Source organism: Malania oleifera, chromosome 1 (genome assembly GCF_029873635.1).
Source record: "Malania oleifera isolate guangnan ecotype guangnan chromosome 1, ASM2987363v1, whole genome shotgun sequence".
NCBI lineage: Eukaryota > Viridiplantae > Streptophyta > Magnoliopsida > Santalales > Ximeniaceae > Malania > Malania oleifera.
This window is the reverse complement of record NC_080417.1, coordinates 123,507,038-123,528,893: the sequence shown is the minus strand read 5'-3', so window position 1 is coordinate 123,528,893 and position 21,856 is coordinate 123,507,038. Positions and strand designations below refer to the sequence as shown.

The following is a 21,856-nucleotide window of genomic DNA, read 5'->3' as shown; positions in this document are numbered from 1 at the left end:
AAACCCTCACATGTTCTTGTGTATTTGATTTTTATTTGAGGGCTAAGCAAAGATTTTTCCCCTTGATTTTATATAGTAAATCTTTGGTTTGGAAAAATCTCATAGCCTTGTGGGTCTTTGCACTATTGTTGCAAGATTCATTAGCTTGTATTTTTGTGCATAAAAATACTTTTACAAGCTTAGATTTGAATATCTCCTTGTGCTTGATATTGAGAAAATTATTTTTGAGATATTCTAAATTTCCATTGGCTTGAATCTTTAAAACCCTAAACTGAGATTGAGATTTTATCATTACTTAGTTTCAAAGACTTGCTTGTAGATACACTCTTGTGCTTGATTTGAGATAATCACTTTTCTGAGTATTGATTGCACATATACACCATTAAGCCTATTGTTCTTACATGATTGGTGTGTTTTGATTATTATTAGTACAAATCTGCTTGATTAAGAATCATTTTATTTGTGCGCATCTTGTATTGAAATACTGTTGTATTCCAGGCGTGGCCTGAGGGGGCGGTAATCCAGCCTGAAAGGATTGGTTGTAAAAGTTGAAGTCAGCCTTATGCTAATTGACCTGGTTGTATTTAGGTGTCGTTCCACTCGTTAAGTGAGCCCATAGTGTAATGCTTGTGCTGGTGAGCCAAGGCGGGGATGTAAGCAGTTTGCCGAACCTCGATAACATTTCTAGTGTCATTTCTATTTACTGCTTTATCGTGCATGCTTAATTAAATCACTTGTACAGTTTAATTTCTGCCGAATATATATATTGATTATTTTATACGCACTAAATTTACCTTAAGCTTATGTAATACTGGTGCTAGTGGATTGACCTAGGGGACTAAATTTTAAAATACCAATTCACCCCCCTCTTGGGATTACAGTAAAGCTAACAAAAGTGCTCTGGATTAATCATGCGGTTGAGGAAGTCTCATGAGAATTAGTATGTAAGAGGTACTCGCAATTATTTGACAAGGCCCAATGCTAATCAGGTAAGTGAAACTATTCAGGTAAGAGTTTGATTGTGAATGTAATTTGTGTTGTGCAAGTTGTCCAGTTAAGTTTAAGTGATTGTAAATCTTTATGCTTCAAGTTTTATGTTTCGAGTGGTTTTGGGAGAATTTTATTTGATTACTTATAATCTCCTTAAGACCGTTATTGTAACCATGGTATTCCTTCACCATAAGTGAGGGTTATTAATAAATTTGGGATGGGGCCGCTATGTGGGTGGCTACCGACTTTTCCTAAAGTCAGATGATCGATTCGGTAATTACAGGAGTGATGATAAGTATGAGTAACAAATTTTGAGGACGAAATTTTTATAAGGAGGGGAGGATGTAAGAACCTGGTTTGATACAACACCAAATCGTCAATAGTTTTGTAAGACTCAGGCAAACGGTCGACGGTTTTGTCGGGAGAGGTTTGGTTTGAGACAAACCGTCGATGGTTTTAGAAATTTCAGGAAAATCGTCGACGATTTTGTCCCGTGTTGAGAAGTTATAAATAACACTTAAGTCATTTTAATCTCATTTCACCTCATTTCTCCTCCCTCCCTCCGCTAGGGTTTCATCTCTCCCGCGTGTCTCTCTCTCTCCTACAGCCTCCCGGGGTTCCGGCACAGCCTCCAATCACCTCTCTCTTTCTCCTCGGCTTGCTGGAGGCCTTCTCCTTGTCGTATTAAGGAACCTAGGGTTTGTTCCAAGGAGCGTGGTAGGTGTATTTTTAGGAACATGTAAGGGGAATAGATTGTGTTAACTTTTTCTCAAATTTGAACCGATTAAACTTGAGTATATGGACCGTGAATGTTGTATATGATTTTCTGAATAATTCAGGCATATGAAATTGACGGTTTTGATTATTATACGTATTTGGGGAAAGCCAAAGTGAGTAAGTTAATCATCTCTGTTTCCCGAAAAATATATTTTTTGAGCTAAATAAAATCATGGAGATGATCAGACCTAATTTTCAGTAAAAATATATTTTCCCGGGCAGTTTATCGCATTACGAATTAACGTTCAAATCATGTGGCATAAGAATGATTTATTTTTATTACATAATTGAATTTGAGTATGGTTATGGTATTATACAATGAAAATGTGATTTATATTGATTTATGGAAATATTGGAAATGCGGCAGATTTGTGAGATGTGAAATGAAAGTTTTATATCGAAATGTGAAATGACGGTTTTATATCGAGATGTGAAATGACGATTTTATACCGGGATGTGAAATGATGGTTTTATACCGTGTTGTGAATGGTTGGAAATACTGATGAGAGATGTATGTTGAGAAAATGAAATCATAATACTGGTTTTATTACTTAAATTGCATGATATAGTTTAAGAACCCTGAGGACCAGATGTATTGAGAGCACGGTACCGTAGTTAGTGAATAAGTTAGTGCAGCCACACTGTTCTGAGAAGTGTTGGTAATGGAAAGTCGATTTGGCCACGAAAGGGTTGAGTATCCTCCTGGAGTTCGGACCATGTTGCGGTAGGCAAATCGAACTTGTAGACAAGGTTTATTGACTTAACTTGGTGGTAGGCCAGTTAAGACTAAGTCCAGTCTTCGAACCGCACAACCCGATTATGTGGGGTTATTACATGATGATGTTGTTTGTCCAAAAGGGGGCTTCTTCTACGCATATATGTGAATTTATGTAAATGGTGTTGTTTACTAAGCCTATTTATATTATGAAGGAAAATGTGTATTTTCAACTCTATAGGTGTGAGTTATATTGTACAAATGTCATATTTGTCAGATAAAGTAAATTAAAGAATGTGTTTGATTTCACTTAAACTCACGTTAGCCACACATTAAAAATAATTTATTTCATCTTAGTGAGAAGTGTCTCACCCTAATAAATATATCAACTTTTCAGGGCCTACAGGAAATCAAGCTTAGGAGCTCCAAAGCAGAACTTAGACGATCTCGTTGAGGGAGAGAGTTGGTGGGACACTAGTCTGTTTATAATAGACGTTTTGGGTTTTCTGTGTTGTAATATGAATTTTGGGTATGGTAAATGTAATGGTTGTGAGGTAGTACTCTGGTACATATAGAATGGATGATCTTTTTGCTTCTAATGTATGCATTTAAATTATGTTATGGAAACCCCCTTTTGGGTTAGGGTTGTCACCATTGTGGTATCAGAGATATTGTGTTATTATATGTGAATAAATGTATTATTGTTATTATGTTAAGTGAAATTTTGGGGCGTCACAAAAGAGTTGTTCAAAGACCCACTTAAGTCACTTAAACCTAACCAACCCAACAAATGAAATCAAAAAGTTAGGTGTTAGTTGGTGACTTCGGTATATATGGCTCAGGTTTCCAACATAACTATAAAATAATACTAATAATAGTAATGCAGGGGCCAAAAAAATGTACCGTCATCGCAATCCAACCCACCCATAACCATAATGATCTAAAATATATCCTTTATGGTTTGACTTAAGATTGAAAATTTACCAAATTGACAAGGTTGGGTCAATTGGTGTTTCGTACCAACACAAATCATGAGCACTCCTCCTAAGGAAATTGATAATTTGCATAAATTAATTAAATCCCATAGTTATTGGTGTAATGTTGCTGAGAATGCAAATCAATGTACTCAGTAGGCTTGATATAATGGAAGTTTATACATGTGCACCCCTCCAATTTGAGCTGATAATTGACACTTCTCAAATTATTTAAAAATTCTTTGGTGGAGTTGCAAATCCTTGGAGACTATGAAATCATAATTTTTAAGAAAACGCTTTTTTTTTTTTTTGGGATTTGTCATAACATGAACTCAGAATAAACAAGATATAATGAATGCTAGAGAATAATTATTTTAACTCTTGAGTAATTTGGTTTTGAGATATAATGAATGCGCATGACGAAAAAGCAGTCTTCAAATCATGTTTTTGCTACATTTGAATTTTAAAAATAATATCCCATTGCGACAGCTGAAAAGCAGTGGACAAGCAATCAACAAGGCAAACACAGATGAACACAACTGAAAAACATAGTACTCCAAGAGATGTCCCAAACACATGAATTGTGGAAAATTGTTGCATCTGAAAAAAGCAGGTCCTCTTTAACAGGCTCAAAGGAAAATGGGGCTGCGCTCCAGATGGTCAAAATGGCAAAACAAAAATACTTCTTACACACAAAACCTACTGATAGTAAACCATGCCCACGTACAAAAATGTTTGAAGAACAATAAGTGTCTCTATATCATGAGGTGCATGGCTATACAAAGAGACGATTGCTTGTTCCAGCTGATTCATCATGAACATAGCTTTGTTGTACCTCCTTAAATAAACAAATGTTTGAACTCCCCATTTGCAAGTACACAAATCTGATTGTAATTATGAGTATCTGCCAGAGAAAAACAAAACAAGAAATATATATATCAGAAGCCAAACCACACAGTTTGTTTCATTTAAGAAGCTAAAACAAAAAGATATTGGATTCCATTAGTTATCTAATAAAAAATATATTTCAGTGGAACAATAGAAACTCCTCACCCTAGCACCTGCAAAAGTAAGGTATGCGCTACTAAAATGGTTTGGGCAATTGCAAGTTGCAACTAAAACCCAATAACACAGCAGTGAAAGGTTAGCTAATTGTTGTCGGCGACGATAAGAGAGTAAAGGGTAAACTTAGGACAACTTGAACCGAGTCAGGACTTTGTGGCATTCTTATCTTTCTCATGATATTGTATTAGATTGTGCAAAATGGCAGAAACAAGATTCATAGTTAAGTCCACCTAATGCGACTTAAGTTTTGATTGTTGTTATATCCTGATAATCAAGAATCTTTAATATACTTCAGCATCATATATATTTTTTTATGATTGAATCGTTTGTCAAGAATAAAAGCATTTCTAGAAATATCCTGCTGAAATAAAGAGTGCCCAATGGGTGTCCACAACCAGATAGGAATAAACTGTTAATAACTTGAATATCCACCTGTCAAGTACATGTATGAAGGTACAGGAGCACTACTAGATTGCAACACTTGATATCAATACACTTTTTAACTGTGGTGGGCATCGTAACCAGCCCTCTTGATGACACAAGCAGAACCATTGATGGAGACTTCCAAAGTATAGGTCAATTCCAGTCCACCAAGAAATGTGGTTTTATAAGAAACATAATTTAATGAAATGAAAAAAAAAATAAAAAACATTGGCACTGCTAATTGGGTTGTTGAATACATCTAGACAAAAGCACGACCTGTAAAAAAGTCAGCTGGTTCTTCAAAAATAATCTAGTTTCATGGTCAGGTAGGGAGAGCTTTTAAATAATTTTTCCAGTGATGCAAGTTCCATGTGCAGCTCAAAAGTTATTTGAGTTAATAAAAAGGGTAGTATTCCAGCATCTTGCAAGTTCCATCTGAAAAAAATTCAGTTGAAAGGCGAAATTTGGTTCTTCCAGCAAAACTATTACCTAATCTAAACACAGTCCAAATGCCATTTTTCAAAAGGGATCCCATTTCGAGGAGAAAAGAGATAGGGAAGCAATAAACCAGGACTGCTTATTTAAGCAGTTCCAAAACAGCACAAAAATAACAGAAGCCAAATTCCATTGGGTTAAGAAAGAACAAACATCATACCGAATGAATCGCCAAAGTTGGTCCATATTTCAGCACGGATGGATTGGTTACTGTCTGCAACACCAATTACCTCAACAAAAGTTGTTAGAGCAGCAGGTGGGGAGCCTTTTACAACTATCTGCTGATCATCTGTAGATTTACCAATTATGACACCACCATCAGAACGAATGACTTGAACCACTGCTCGAACCTTCCGTCCCACATACATACGCAGCAAATCCATGTTCACAAAAACTGCAGGGTTTGATGTATCCATTTCCTGCAAAATACACAAGGGAGAATCTTTCAGTGGTATAGAGAATTGGTGGATGGTAACAAAAGCAAAAGAAAAATAGTTCAAATTAAATCACGATACAATTCACTTTTTGAAGTATGAATATGTATTTTCACTCACAAATATTATCCTCGATGCATTTGCATAGAAAAGACGGAAAGTATCAATTTAAGTACTTTTCTTTTTCAAACTTAATTTGTAAGCGAAATTTATAATGTACGTAGATACACAATCGAACATCTCCAAAATCTATGGGAACGTCAATAGAGAATGATTATTAAATAATGATGAAGGTTAAGTAATTGCTCACACCAATCTTGTGAAGGTGTGATGGTGTGAGAAGCGAAATCACATATAGCAACCAAGTTCCAACACTTCTTAATTTTTCTTAAAAAGACAATTATTTAATATGAAACAATAGAAGGTGTTACATTATTGAATATTAGAATATTGAAGCCACCACTCATAAATTTTTGGTATGATAAACACTTAGAGATCATTAAGGGATCATTTGGTATCACTGTCAAAAATTAGGGAAACAAAAACTAGAAACGAAAACTAAAAACTAGAAACAAAAACTAAAAACTAAAAACTAAAAACCAACAACCTGTTTGGTTAACATTTATAAAACTAATACAACTTAAAAACTTAATTAAAAATACTCATTTTCATCTTTAAATCAAAATATTATAAAGATATGATTAAAATAATAAAATTACAAATACAACACATTAAAACAATTACTATAATAAAAATAAATTTATTATAGTTATTTTACTTAATTGTTCTACTTTCAAATTTTACTTTAAAATAAAATTTTCATTGGACATGACGTTTAAAAAATAATAAAAGTATTTTGTAATTGGATTTATTATTATTTTTGAAATTTATGTATATTTTTCTTTTAATTATATTTAAATTCATATGATCATTTAAATTTGATTTTAATTTAAAAGTGTATAAAATGAATAATTTAATCCAAAAAACACTATTTCTGGATATTAAAAATTTTGGCAACAAGTTGCCCAAACAATTGAAAACCATTAAAATCTAGTTTTCAATTTTTTGGCAAACAGCTAAAAACCGGCAACAAAAACAAAAAACTGACAACAAAAGTGTTTTTATAATCTGTTTTTTCACTGTGGAGAAACAGAAACAAAAAATAAAAAACAACAACGATACCAAACAGGCCCTAAGATTGTTATTAGAGGAAAAGGATAAAAGATGATGGCCATTTCACTCATGGAGGTGCTAGGAGGCCCAGGACCCTTAGTCAATGAGGGGAAATGCTACATATCTTAAGATTTTTTTTCTTCTCATGAGATCAAGTTTTTATAGACATTTGCTTATCAAGATGGATAGCATAAACACTTAGCATTAATAAAAAAACAAAAACAAAAAAAAGGCAGACTTTTAACTGCCATCTGCATCCATTTCAGTGCAACTTATAATTGTCCTAGTGGGCTTTCATGCTTTGGAGTTGCTTGATAATCAACTTAATATCCCTCTCAAATGTAAGTAAGTGACTAAATACTAATGAATCCAACCTTCTCGCTTTCTGAGATCAAGTTAAAAATAATTTGATAACATTAATCATGTTGTAAGATTCCTAAATTAATAGCTGAAATCATACAATTTATTTACACAACAAGACAAAACTTAACACTACGTGTCCACAATTCGTATTTCATAGCTCATAATATATCAACTCCAGCAACAACTTATCATTAATCCTACTCAAAAATTTCAAATAGAAATAAATCTAGATCCCTGAACCAGAAAATTATAAAAAGTTTTTCACAAAAATCATAAAAAAAAAAAATGGTTTACACCTCTGCGGCAGCTCCCTTTATCTTTGCCCTTGGCTCTCAATTTGAGGGCCATCAATTCATTTTTTTGAGTGCCTGAGCGGGCACATCTTTGGATAAAGGTTAAAGGATATGACTATCCTCAATGAATGTTATATAGGGTTTTAGCCTTAGGAATCTAATTACAAAATTAAATAAGAATAATAAGATGAGAAATAGTAGAGTAGGTGGGCTTTAGTTAACCTAAATTAATTCATTAGTCAAGGACTTAAGGGCCTCCAGTTTATACTAGCACTAGGGGCCAGGGCATAATTGGTTAAAAGTTGGTATGCCTAGAGGCGGAGAGACAAATTGCAGAGTGCCTACTTCTCTTTCTCTCTCTCTCTCTCTCTATACACACACACACACTCATCTCAAAGAATGATTGGTGCAGATCTATGTGGGAGTCATAGAGGGATAGATTGGCAAGTTGAGTTATCACTTTTGAGTTTTCTTTACTTCGCTTTGATTTCTTTTCTTTTTTTTTTAAATCTTAAACTATCATGAAGCTTTTAGTCTTTCCAAATACCCCCATCCCCACCAAAATAAATATATAACTAAATAAATAAAGCCTCTACCATTTAAATTTAGGTGGCAGCAGCTCCGAAAAATTAGCACCATCCTCATATGTATCTCTCAAGGGCAGTGGGTGCTATAGCCCCCAGTAAAATGAATCTAAGCCCGCCATTGATTCTACAAAATATATAATCAAAATAATAGCATAGTAACATTAAGAGAACAACATTGAGGGATGCTGGACGATCATTATATTTCTCCATAACAATAGTATCGTAAGAGTCAAGACCCACTAAGCCACTAACACATGTCGTACTTCACACAACCATTAACAAATAAATTTACTAAATTTCCAAAACCCATGGTGGTAATATAATTGTTTCAAATATTACAGAACCAACCATGGGATCATTGTTATCAGTTCATGTAATATCAATAAACACTTTATCTCCCTTCTTCCATTTCCACATCATCTTCAGCAGATGGTGATGGCTCTCTCTCTTTCTCTCTATCCCCCTCCCTTCCTCCCTCCCTCTCTCTGGAAACGAAACATTCTGCAATTACATCTTTCTTATGAGATAAAACATGTAGGAAAAGTATAAACTTCTCAATTTGCTAACACTCTGCAATTACATTTTCCATCGACAAAAGCTCTCTCTCTGGAGACAAAACATTCTGCAATTACATCTTTCTTATGGGATAACACATGTAGGAAAATAAATGGGACCAAAACTAACTGAACACAGAAGCGTTAAGTTCTCAATTTGCTAACGCTCTGCAATTACATTTTTCATCGACAAAAGTGAATTCTCATGGGATAAAACATGCGGTACAGAGAAATAAATGGGAACAAGCTAAGGCCCTGTTTGGAACTTGGTAAACATTAGGGAAAGGAAAATTTGAAGGAATCCACATTTTTATGATTGGTTGTCAAGTGAGATAAAACTATATATATAACAAATTAATGAACAAAAAATTTTTGATTTCACACATTATTAGCATTTGATTTTCTTAATTTTTTTTATCATATAAGAATATTTTTTTTATTTTTTAATAATATTTAGTATCGAGAGAACATATAATGGAAAATAAATTTCCTTCTTATTTTCCTTTCCTTCCTTTTCCCCAAACAAAATTCTTAATCCAAATGGACCCCAATCGTACAAACAAGTACTTAAAGTTCCCAATTTGCTACTATTCATCACGACTCCAATCACCTACTACATCAATGTTTCCTCTTAATATAACCCTTGGACATACCATACAGTTATCAGCAAATAGGGGTGTACAATAATTAATGAAAAATCGAAAACTGACCCAAAACTGGAGGAAATAATTTTGGTTCGGTTTTCGGTTTCGGTTACAGTTCTTCAAAATAAAAACTCAGTCTCAGTTTAGGTTTCGGAATTTAACCCGAAACCAAACCAAAAGACCAAATTATTAATAATATATGTCACATTTTTATATTTTGATGTATTACATATATCTAAAAAACTGGTTCTATAATTATTTATTCATTTATATTAAATTATTTCTTTAATAACAATTCTTCAAACTCCACTCAATATTAAATTATTATAAGCCTTTCGATTTTTCAGATCTTCTCTCAAGATTTGGATACAACTACTCTAGTTAAGAAGGAAATGGTGAGTTTTATGGAATGAGGAACCATTCTTACCTTACAAGTTTACGACATGGGACAAGAGCCAAGAGGCTCCTATCAACTGCACGTGCTGCCTTCTTGCAATTGCACCCCCCTAGTCCCTTATCCCATTCCCACATTGGAAATGCTAGAAAATTTCTGGCTCTAAGCTCCCTACAAATAACCATTAACCCCCAGTACAGATTGTGCCCTGCAATTTTTGGGCTTGCCTGCATTTCTCCACAGGTTCATCAACCCATGATCAATGCCTGCAATTTTTCTGCAGGCAACAGATAAAGCAGATTTTGAAAGAGTTGAAAGTCATCTGTGTACTAGTTTTAAAATATTAAGAATAAGATGCTTTGGTATTCGATACGACAACCAAAACCAAACCAGTAAACCGGTTAACTTTGCGGTAGGAGAACTGTTGGTTTTGGCTATCATTTTGAAGAACCAAGTTTTTCAGCTCGCATTTGGTATAGGGCAAAACTGAACCGAACCAAAACGAACACCCTTATCAGAAAAAACACACTATCTTAAGAGCAAAACAACAACAACAACAACAACGAAACCAAGCCTTAGTCCCATTAGGTGGGGATGGCTATATGAATCCTTTTCCGCCAATTTATGCGATCATGTATCATTTCTTTTGATAGATTCAAGGATATTAAATCCTTACTCACTATCTTCTCTCAAGTTATTTTAGGTCTACCCCTACCCCTTCTATTGCCCCCCATAGTAACTAAGTCACTCTTCCTCACAGGTGCACTATGTGGCCTACGTTGCAAGTGTCCATACCATCTGAGTCGTTCCTCCTTTATCTTATCTTCTATAGGAGCTACACCTAACTTACCACGAATATGTTCATTCCTTAATTTATCTTTTAATGTTATACCACTCATCCATCTAAGCATTCTCATCTCGGCAACTTTTACTTTTCGGATATTATGTTTCTTTATCACCCAATATTCTGATCCATATAGCATTGCTGGTCTTATACCAGTCTTATAAAACTTCCCATTCAATTTTAAGGGTCTTTTACAATCACAAAGCACACTTGAAGTACTTCCCCATTTTACCCAACCTACTTTAACTCTATGCATTACATCATCTTCAATTTCTCCTTCAGCATGCATAATAAATCCAAGGTATCGAAATCTACAAGTGCTATTTATTTCTTCATCATCAAGTTTAACTTTGTCCCCAATATTACTCCTATCATTACTAGAATTACATTTCATATATGCTGTCTTATTTATATTTATCCTAAAGCCTCTAGATTCCAAAGCTTCTCTCCATAATTCTAACTCAACCTCTACTCCGTCCCAAGTTTCATCAATAAATACAATATCTACAAACAACATACACCATGGAACCTCTTTTTTGAATACTCTCAGTCAATTGGTCCATCACTAGGAACTGTGCACATTTGTGTGTGGCAATTGTGTCAACAATATAAGCTAATGATGACTAAAACTAAAACTTCCATTTTTCCATCTGTCTTCCCCTTCTACATCTGCCCCTCCGACTCACGCAAAAGAATCATTTACACAACACGCTGAATTTTCTTAGGTTCAAAATTCCAATAAATTTGCAGAAATAGGCACCAACTCAATCTAACTAGCAACCATATAAATTCACACCAAAGATAAATCCAGCCATTCATAAAACATAGATATAGTTTAGGGAAAAGAAAAAAAAGAAAGAAAAAGGAAGCACATAAAATACACAAAGCGGCATGCTAGGGTTTGATTAAATCAAACAAAATACTCAAAACACAACATTCATTTCTCTTTTAGTTTCTCAGCAATCAAAGGGTGGGGAATTTATGGGTTTAGAACCTAACCTGATCAACAGAATTGATCTGCGCTGAGAAGCCTATATTAGATGTAGATTGCGAGAAACAATTCAAACAGAAAAACAAAGCCCTGAAAAAGTCGCTCTTCTAAAAAGGAGTGCGCTCTTGTGCTGGGAATGCCTACTCCTTGATAGGGTTTTTGGCAATTGGGCAGAGTTGCTTTCAAAAATTTGCCATGCAAGAAACTTTTGGGTGTTGGAGGGGTGCACAAAAATTACTAAAAAATAAAAATTGAACTGAAACCAAATCGTTCTATTTCTCAATTCAGCTTTTAGATTTTGGTTTTTAATTTTGACTTCTAATATTTAAAAAAATATTTTTGGTTCAATTTCGATTTTGCAAGAAAACAACCAAAAAATCGAAAAGCCAATATATTGTTATTTTTCTTCTAATAGAAAAAGAAATTCATTAGATAAAGAAAGAATGTACAAACAGGAGAAAAGCCATCTCCTTCATGAAATCCCCAGAAAACAAAACAAAAAAGGAAAACACAAAAAAACAGCAAGCTCAAATCAGCACGCCCTTAGAAGTGACTTCCAATCTCACTGAACATCAGTCAAACACATCCCCTTAAAAGTTCCACTCCCCACACGCCACAAAGAAGCCATAAAAAACACTTTCTCCCGCACCAACAAATATGGGATCTTCTTCCCTAAAAAAAAATACATTGATTACATTCCTCCACAAGCCCCATAGAACTGCAAATAAAGCACAATTCCATAATGCAATACTTTCCGTCTTCCTACCAAACCCTACGAAAGATATTTCCAAGAACTCCTCCACTGTTCTCAAACAAACCCAACTTTCTCCAAACTAACTAAATAACTTATTCCAAACCTTCCATGCAAAAATCGCAATGCAATAAAAATGAGAAATCGATTATGAACAATCCAAACAAAGCATACAAATATCAGGTGATAGGGCTTTTGAAGGTCTGCAGCAAGTCATTAGTATTTATTCTAATAAGCACAACCAACCAAAGAAACACTTTGATTTTATGGGGGATTTTGATCCTTCAGAATACTTTGTAGAGTGGGAAGGAATGATTAGTACCAAACAAAAAATCAAAGAAAGATTTACACGAAAAATAATTCAATAGTTTCCCTATCATTCAAGGCTCTCCTAAAATAATATTGTTGTATTTTACATTTTTTTTTTGTTTATGTATTTATACAATCGTAATTTGTTTACGTTTTTATTTATGTGTAGAATTTTTGTTGATCTCAAATATGCTGATTTTAGTTTTAATTTTAATTGTGGTGTAGGCAGGAAGCGTTGGGTATTTGCTTTTCATTTGTTCACCCCGGATTATCAAGAGAATGATGAGAGATGGCATGTTGCTTCCAAACAATCAAGTTGGAAAGAATAAAGAAAACATAACAAAATAAATAGAAGTGTTGCCACTTTTTAAAAAAAGATAGAAACAAAAAAAAAAATCCCACGAAGTCTACAAAAATAGAGAAAGATGCAAGAATATAATTGTGAGCACAATAGATGATTGATCAACCATCCTAAAAATATTAATTCAATCAGCACCACTACTCTCATCCATTCCAAGAATAATTACCATAGTTATGTGTGTGCATGCTTGAAAGAAAGAAAATTAAGGGAAAAAGGAAATCAATTCCCTTTTAGTCATTTGATAAGAAATAGTAGCATGCAAGAATGGCATTGAAAAAACCTAGCAATTTTACTCCTAAAGGGGGTGTTTTTGGGTTCCCTAGTTTTAAATGTTTTAAAAGATAGATATTGAGGAGAAAAAGAGATGAATTAAGGAAAGACTCAGTTTGCATAATGATTTTTGGAAGAATATGTATAAAATAAACAAATGTTGAATTGAAATAAAAAAATGTGGAGACCTATTTAAAAATTAAAAAAAAGGGTCCAATTTGCATGCTAACTTTAGAAAAACATATTCGAGAGTACTATATTATCAAAGTTTACGATTTCACGATCAAAAAAAGGGAGAAAGCCTTTTTTAGAATATTTTATTTGAAATATTGGTGGGACTCCTCTATTATAAAAAAAACTTTGATACCCAGGTTAGATAGGCTCTTAAAAGACAAAGATTCTTGTTTCTTTTGGCTTAATCTTATTGGTTGAGGCATCAAGCTATCAACTTCCATCAATCACTTGATCTTTAGGAAGAGAACATCTTGCCTCATCATGAGAGGAAGAAACACTATCTAGCAAGGTCTTTTCCTTATCTCATCATCAGCTATGATTTGATTATCAAAAGTAAAACAAGTTAAAATTAAAAGGAAATTACTTTTACTGGCATCTTTAAATGCTCTGTTTTTGGAATTTCCCTGATTTTTTATAGATCTTCAAGATTTTAGTGAATTATTATTAATTATTTCTATATTAAATTAAATTATTTTTAAAAAAAATTTATACATTTTATGAACTATAATTTCCTAAATTATTAAAATATATTTTTTAGTTATATCTACACTAAATTAAAATATATACTTTCTATTTTTGCTATATTTTATGTGCCCTACAATCTAATCATTATAACAGTTTTCTGATTTTCTGTATTATTATGATTTTTGATGAATTAAACCTCATTTTCCCTAATTCGCACTAATTAAATTATATTTATATTTCTTATTTTTATTTGTACTTATGCATCCTCATTTTTTTACAATTATAATATCTTTATGATTTTCTGTATTTTTATGATTTCTTTTGTAAATTGAACCTAAACTTTTTCTAATTATTTCTAATCAATTTTTATGTTTTTTATTGTACTTATGCAATATGCACCCTATTCTTCTAATAATTCATTTCAGTTGATTTTTCTTCATTTTTATAATTACAAAAAGATTTAATGAATTTTCTAAATTAAAATTCATTAAAGTAAGAAAAAGTGGACGGAACACATGGTGCAATTTCATGTGCCCCTTTCTTCTTCAACATAAAAGCAATTTTATGCACCATTTTTTGTTGTTGGTCACTGTTGAGACTCGCTTGATGTTTTTATTATATGCCCAAAATTTCTCTTTCTCATGATTCATATATTCTCTCTTTCTTTCTATTTTTTTTACTCTCCCAAACAAGCTACAAAGACTATCGCAACGCAACAACATAGGAATACGTTGAAAGCACTACATTGCTCCAACGAGCCTTCATACTCCTTCTCACTCTTTTTCTTCCTCTTAATTTTTTTTTCCTCCTCAAACTCTTTTAAAAACTCATTAAAATTTCTCTCTTAATTTTCCTTCACTCTCTAAAATTTTCATAACCTCCGATAAGCTTGTGTTTTGAACTCAAGCAACCATTGTTGTTGCTACGACCTCCAATTTTTCACTCTAGTCTCTCTCTAGAAGTTACTTACGTTGCCGTTCTCTCTCTCTCTCTCTCTCTCTCTCTCTCTCTCTCTCTCTCTAACTTCAATTTCTCTCTTCTTACACTCTGTACATGCTCACTCAAAGTTATGCATGCACCATACTTCAATTGCTTTATTTTCACATGTGATCAATCACGCACATTCTACATGACCATTCTCTTCTCTCAATCCTTTTCTTAATTTTTTTTCTCTCTTCTTTGTATCTCTTTCTTCCATAAACACACCATTGATAAGGACATTGAACTTTTCATGCATATCCATCCTCACACACTTATACACTTCTAATTTTATCCTAGCACATTGCTTAACAAATTTGAGTGCCAAACACCTTTTAAGAATGTGGGCATTGATGATGATGGGTCCCACATGCTGTGCCAATTTTTTTTCAAACAAATAGTTCTCAAAGTGGGAATTGGGAATTTCTTGTTGCGTGGAGGTGGAGTGGGATTGTTGTGCTAGCTCCCATTAAAGGTTTTGGAATAAATGCCCTAGTTCACAAGGGATGACACCCTAATGAAATATGGATTGAGAGAGTCGTAAAACAATGGTGGATCGAGAAATAGAAGTTGAGGGGGGGGGGGGGAGTATATGAATAAAAATATTATTGAGAATGTTTTAGGCCCCATTTAAAACTTGAAAAATATAAATAAAGAAACGAAAAATTTGAAGGAAGCCACTTTTACATGTTTTGTTATCGAAAAAAGTAAAATAAATAAATAAATAAAATATATCAAATAAAAAAAAAATCTAATTTTACGCATCATTAACATTTAATTTTTCTCTTACATTTTAATCATAATACAATAAATTTTTATTTTTTAATTTATTTAATATAATAAAAATATGTATAATAGAAAATGAATTTCCTTCTTATTTTTCTTTCTTTTCCTTTCCTCAAACAAAATCCTCGAGCCAAAGAGACTAAGTATCTTTATACTAATTATATTTTTCATTAAAATTTATCTAAATTATCTAATCTATTAACATGAAAGAATATTTTTTTTTTTTTAAAGGAGAGGTTTTCTTAATTATAAATTTATAACCATGAATAAACTCATTTCAATAACAGTAAAAAATAGTTAAAAAGAAAAACATTACCAACTATTTAAAAACATATGAAGAAGAATTACCACTGGAGTCCTAGATTGAAACTTTTTTTTTTTTTTGCTTACTCGGAACTCCAACCTAGGCAACCATTCAAACCCTCCTAGGTGGCACCAAACCAGGGGAGGAAGTGATCAGCCGTATAGTTACTTCCTAGTAAATTAGGATTGGCATTTGTGCATGATTCCCAAGACCTCCTATTATTAGAAAACCTTGCAACCTGCTCATATCCAGTTAAAACAATATGTGGAACTACTTTTCAACTTTCATAAATAAATTTGCAAACAGAGCAAGCTACAATCCCTCAGCCAAAAAAATAATAATAGAAAAATAAAGAATTAGAGTGCACAAAATTTTTATTTAAAATAAAAGTGCAGAGTAATAAAATCCAACCCAAGTATAAGAATAAAAGTTATTCCTCTACAAAAATACTCCAAAAGATCAAAGCACTATATTATAGGTAAAAAAACAAGTGAATCTTTTACAATATCTAAAAACAATATTTACCATTATAGAACAACAATACTTGCCACAATAATATCTTTTAATTTTTACTCTTCTATAATTTCTATTATTTTGGTTATATTTTAACTAATTGTTTAGGTTTTAGTTTTTTTTTTTTTTACTGTTCTAATATTGGGAATTTGAGTATTTGAATTTGAAATTTGGAAACCAAAGGATACCCAATGAATAAGGAGGGCTCCAAGCTGGGAAGAATTTTAATGGGCCAGGGGCAGGCAGGTGGGAAAAGGGGGCCCAAGCATATGGAAGTTTACTTCCTCAATTAAAAATAAAAAATTTGTGGGAGAGCTCCCCCCCCCCCCCCCCCCCAGATCCGCTCCTATCGTAGAAGTTGTAAAAATCATAGAAAGACAGGAGAAGGAGAGGGAGGTGAAAGGATTTAGATTAGAAAAGAGGGAAAAAGAGATATAGGGGATTAGATCATACATAAACGAAAATGAGAGAGAGGGAGAGAGAGAGGGAGAGAGAGAGAGAGGCATTGGGACCTATTTTAGCACAAGACTATTGTATTGTTGTATGAAATTGGTTGAGATGTTCATTACAAGATGAGTTCATCATATAGTTACATTCTTGTTCTCCAAATCAAACCTTGGAGTTGCAACTTGCAAGAAATTCCCTAATCCTAGCCTTGGAGCATACTGTTAAATTTCCCTATATTAGCAAATAATCTTAACTAAAATAGGCACTCCTTGATTATTGACTCTTTATTATATTTGAACTTTGCTCCTTTCCTTCTTCTCACATGACCCATGTTTGGAATATTTCTAGGGTCAAGCCTATGGGCAATCTAAGCGATGCATTTTTCTTGTGCTTGAGGCGAGAGATGCACTGTTCACCTAAGTTTTTCATTGCCTCAAAGTGTTAGGTTTCTTCCGGCTCATAACTCATCTCCATATAGATAGAGACATTATTCACCTTGCTACGCTTGGGAGAGTACTTTCCAAAGCAAATGAAATGCAAGAGACTTGTTACTCCTTAGCTTCCCTCGACTTACTAATGGTATGTTGTTGTGACGACATTTCACGTTGAACAATGCCTAGGAAAACAAGTATAACCCTCTCAAACACCTTGCTTAGGCAATATTTGACTAGTGCTCATGTAGGCGACCCTCTGTAGGCAACATACTATGCACCTAGTCTAGTGCGCTCATGAGTTGCATCCTTTTGAACTTAAGGGTTTTAATTATTAGATTTTTCTCTTCACCATACTCTATTTAAACCCCTTCCCCTCCTCTCTTTCATAGCTTTAGTCTTTTTAGATTTTTGGGCCATTCTGTCCGATTGTGGGTAATTCAGTCGTCTCCCTTGCCAGTGGGCAATTCACCCTGTCCCAAGAAAAAAAGTGCTCCTTCCACTCCTTCATCATCAATTGCACCTCTGAAGGCAATATTGAAAAGGGTAATCTTGGGGTTATCCATCCTTGAGGGGGCTTCACTCTTGGATGATGAGGCGAATGTGAAATCCCTCCTCGCGAAGATTAGATGGATTGAGGCGATGTCTACCACCTTTGCGATGGTCAATAGGTGGATCCCCAAGCTCTTATAATGTAATGGGTTCCAAATCCTATCTAGAGGAATTGTACCTTCTAAGTATTTCTCAAATAACCCAACCAAAATACAGGGATGAAAGCTGCATTGTGAGCCTCCACTATTCTGTCCAATGTAGAACAAAGACATGGCTCTAAAATATTGCAACAAAACTAGAAGGAGAGTAAAGGTTGCATCCATGGTAGCATGGGCAATGAAGAAGCATCCCCTTGTCCCACATCGAAAAAACTTAAGCTAGGGTAGCCTTGTTTCTTCCACATAAAGTAATAAATGCACCCCTATTATTACAAGCAAAAAGGTCCGCAACTATGTTGCAAGGCGTGACTTAAAATGTAGAACAACAAAATGAAAATCAATTTTTTGCATTTGGTTCATCGGTCGGAATATTTAAGAAGAAACAGTATATTGTAATAGTTAGAAAAAAAATGAAAAGTACACATTGAAATGAGTTTAATATGATAAAATGCGATGCTACAATTGTAATCCAAAGGTATAAATCTTCAAGTACAATGATGAGCATGTGCTAAATTGCAGGACCACTTCAAATCTAAAATTCTAAGAATAACATTTGCATACAGCTTATTAGGGTATTTTGAAACAAATTTATTACAAAAACCCAATAGAAAATTTTAACTTCAAAACTAATGGCAATATTTTAAGCATATTTCGTAGCCACAACACTTATCATATGGACTAGTTGAATTTCTCTTCCCCTACTAAATGTAAAAATCCATAACCTAACCCAAAGAGTAAAACAAAATTTTGCACCAAGAAACATACACTACAAAAATCTAAGGCTTTTCTGACGACAATTGGATTCACTATAGTTGTTCATTGTATAGTCAAATTTATTCTTTATTTAATTGTTTTCCCTTTTCATTGAATCAGCCATCTTCTTTGTGTGGTAGTATGATTGCTTCTGATAGATATCATCTCAGGTACCTTTACTTTAGCAGAAATTATATCAGTGAGCTCTGTAGTAAAAGCCCATCTAAGGATTGCTCTGGTTTTTTCAATACATCGAATAGTAGTACGCCTTCCCTATCAATCCCTAGGAGGACCAATCATTATCATTTTTCTGATCATTTCAATTTTAGTACCATCATAGAGAGTTTTGTAACCCATTTGACTCAGACCCAAACCAACAGAAGTGCCAAAATTCATTTCCTTCCCTTCCCACCACCATTAACAATCTTTTACTTAATTTTATCTCCCCCATTCCATAAGATGTTTAACCCTCGAAAAAATTGTGAAGAAACATGGACGCTCATATCTCAAAAATAAGTTACCCAAACGTTGCACGATATGGAAATCCATGCACTTGAATCAACCAACATCAAGACAAAGAAAGATGCATTAAACCCTAAAAACCGAAGAAAAAGAAGAAGAAGAAGAAAAAGAAAAAGAAGAAGAAGAAGAAGAAGAAGAAGAAAAAGAAAAAGAACGGGAAAAGTTACCTGCAATTTTCAAAGGTTGCAGAGAGCAGGGATGGAGTGAGCGGTGAGGCGATCAAGCTGCTGTGCGTGAGGGAACTGAGAGAGTGGGACGAAGTGAGCAGTGAGGCTGTGCATGCGCAGGGGGCTTGAGAGCAGGGAGCTAAGGAGCAGCGATCTGAGAGTAGCGAGCAGGGGTTTTCGATTCGTACCCCGGGGGTGGGTGGGGGGAATTTTTCGTTTGGAAATTAATTTGGAGGGGCGCCAAAACTTGAGGAGTTGCTCAAATAATGTTTTTATTGGTAAAAGGCATGATTACTTAAAATCTAAATAAATAAAGAAATTATCCTGCAGGAAGTGTTAATGAAAATCCCCAAACCTGAAATAACCAAGGCTAGTAAGCAGACACATGCTTGTACTGAGTTTTTGTAGAACAAAAAAAAAAAAGACAACGTGAAACATATTAAAGTTGATCAAGATCAAGATCATTAAAATATCATACTAAAAATTGAGAACATCATCTTCCTTCAACTCAGACCATGATTATTGTTAGCAAGAAAAGAGAGAAATCATTAGAGTTTTGAAAGATCTCTAAAGGAAGACGAGATCTTTGTCAAATGTACGATTCAGATGATAGTTCAGATGTCATCATATCTCAAGTCAGATTGAGCGGACTAGTCAGAAGGGTTATATCAGACATTTGTCCAGAACCATATCATATCTCATGCCTAGTCGAAAGGATAATTCGTCGAGTCATATCAATTGTTTTTATATTGTATGCTTTAATCAAAAGTTACTTTATTAAAAGTTGTCGGTATTTTGTTGTTTTGTCAAAAGAGTCAGTAAGAATTAATGTGCTGTCCTTTTGCTTTTATTTAAAGTAACTTTTACTTCAATTTTTACTTTTTCTTTATGTCAACATCGGTTTGACATCTACTTTTGAAAAAGCAAGTTGTGTTTATTCGTTAGTAGTTATCTTTGTGTTCAGAAAGGAAAAATTAAGATACATTAATAGAAGTATATTCAGTTCTAAACCTCTCTCTCTTTGAGTCTTTCTTTATATTCCAAACATTATTGTGTGAAGGTTGAAGCTCTAAGGAAGCCCAAGGAAACTCGTTGGAAGGAACGTTCATAGAGGTTCCATTTAGACATCAAGCATAATAGTGGGATTCAAAAGACTACCTGATACAGTTTCGTGCAGAGTTGAAAGATAATTATCAAGACAAGGTAATAAACTTTTATTAATTAATTTTTCTTTCCCCCTTGGTTATTCTCGTCTCAGTTTTGAGTCCAATAGGGATTTGCGAGAAAATGGTACAACAACCCGATCACAAAAATTTCAAGAAAAACTTTTGGGACCATAAATCAAGCAGATTTGATGTTGTATGGTATTATTGTCAAAAATTATAGAAATGAAAATAAAAATTTAAAAATAAAAACTAAAAATTAGAAATCAATAGTATTAATATTTATAAAACTAAAATAAATTTGAAAACTTAATTAAAAAATACTCAATTACATTTTCAAATCAAATAATATTATAAAAACAATATTAATAATAAAACAACAAAATAATGCATATTTTTAAAATACTATAATAAAAATATAAATTATTGTAATTATTTTACTTAATGTTATACTTGTAGAATTTACTTTATAATAAAAAAAAAATTTGGGCGTGAAAAATAGCAAAAATATTTTGTAATCAACTTTATTGTTATTTTTTGAAGTTTAAGTATATTTTTATTTTAATTAATTTTAAATTCATATGATTATTTTATTTTTTATTTAAAATATATATAAAAAATGAATAATTTAGTTCAAAATAACTATTTTTGGATATTAAATTTTTTGACAATAAGTTGTCAAAATAATAGAAAATCATAAAATCTAACTTTTAGTTTTTTCGCAAAAATCAACAATAGAAACAAAAACTAGTAAGATGAATAAATGTGTTCTTATAATTTGTTTTTTTCTTATGCAAAAATATAAAAAATAAAAAATAAAAAACAACAACAATACCAAATAGTATTGAATATCCTAAACTAGAACTTTATCCCAGAGTAAAGTGGATACATGGTACAACATAATGAGTGTCTAGGTAAATAAACATATTGTGATTATAAATACATAACAAAACATAAGGATACAATATATGTTCTT

At 33.1% G+C, this 21,856-nt stretch overlaps 1 protein-coding gene across 1 annotated transcript; it reads right to left on the bottom strand.

The window, feature by feature from the left end:
• Window positions 1–3,986: 3,986 nt before the first annotated feature.
• LOC131152906 (replication protein A 14 kDa subunit B-like) lies at window positions 3,987–20,128 on the bottom strand. Its single transcript, XM_058104860.1, has 3 exons — window positions 19,718–20,128; window positions 5,600–5,858; window positions 3,987–4,360 (listed from the first exon to the last, which is right to left on the bottom strand). Exons 2-3 carry the CDS (start codon window positions 5,853–5,855, stop codon window positions 4,296–4,298), a joined length of 321 nt encoding a protein of 106 aa, XP_057960843.1. The 5' UTR covers window positions 5,856–5,858; window positions 19,718–20,128; the 3' UTR covers window positions 3,987–4,295.
• Between the last annotated feature and the right edge of the window lie 1,728 nt (window positions 20,129–21,856).

Excerpts from the sequence above, each read along its gene's own strand:
- LOC131152906 (XM_058104860.1), bottom strand. The coding sequence starts at position 5,855 with ATGGATACATCAAACCCTGCAGTTTTTGTGAACATGGATTTGCTGCGT. Across the intron at positions 4,361-5,599 it reads CAACTTTGGCGATTCATTCG|ATACTCATAATTACAATCAG; the intron begins GTATGATGTTTG and ends TTTCTCTGGCAG.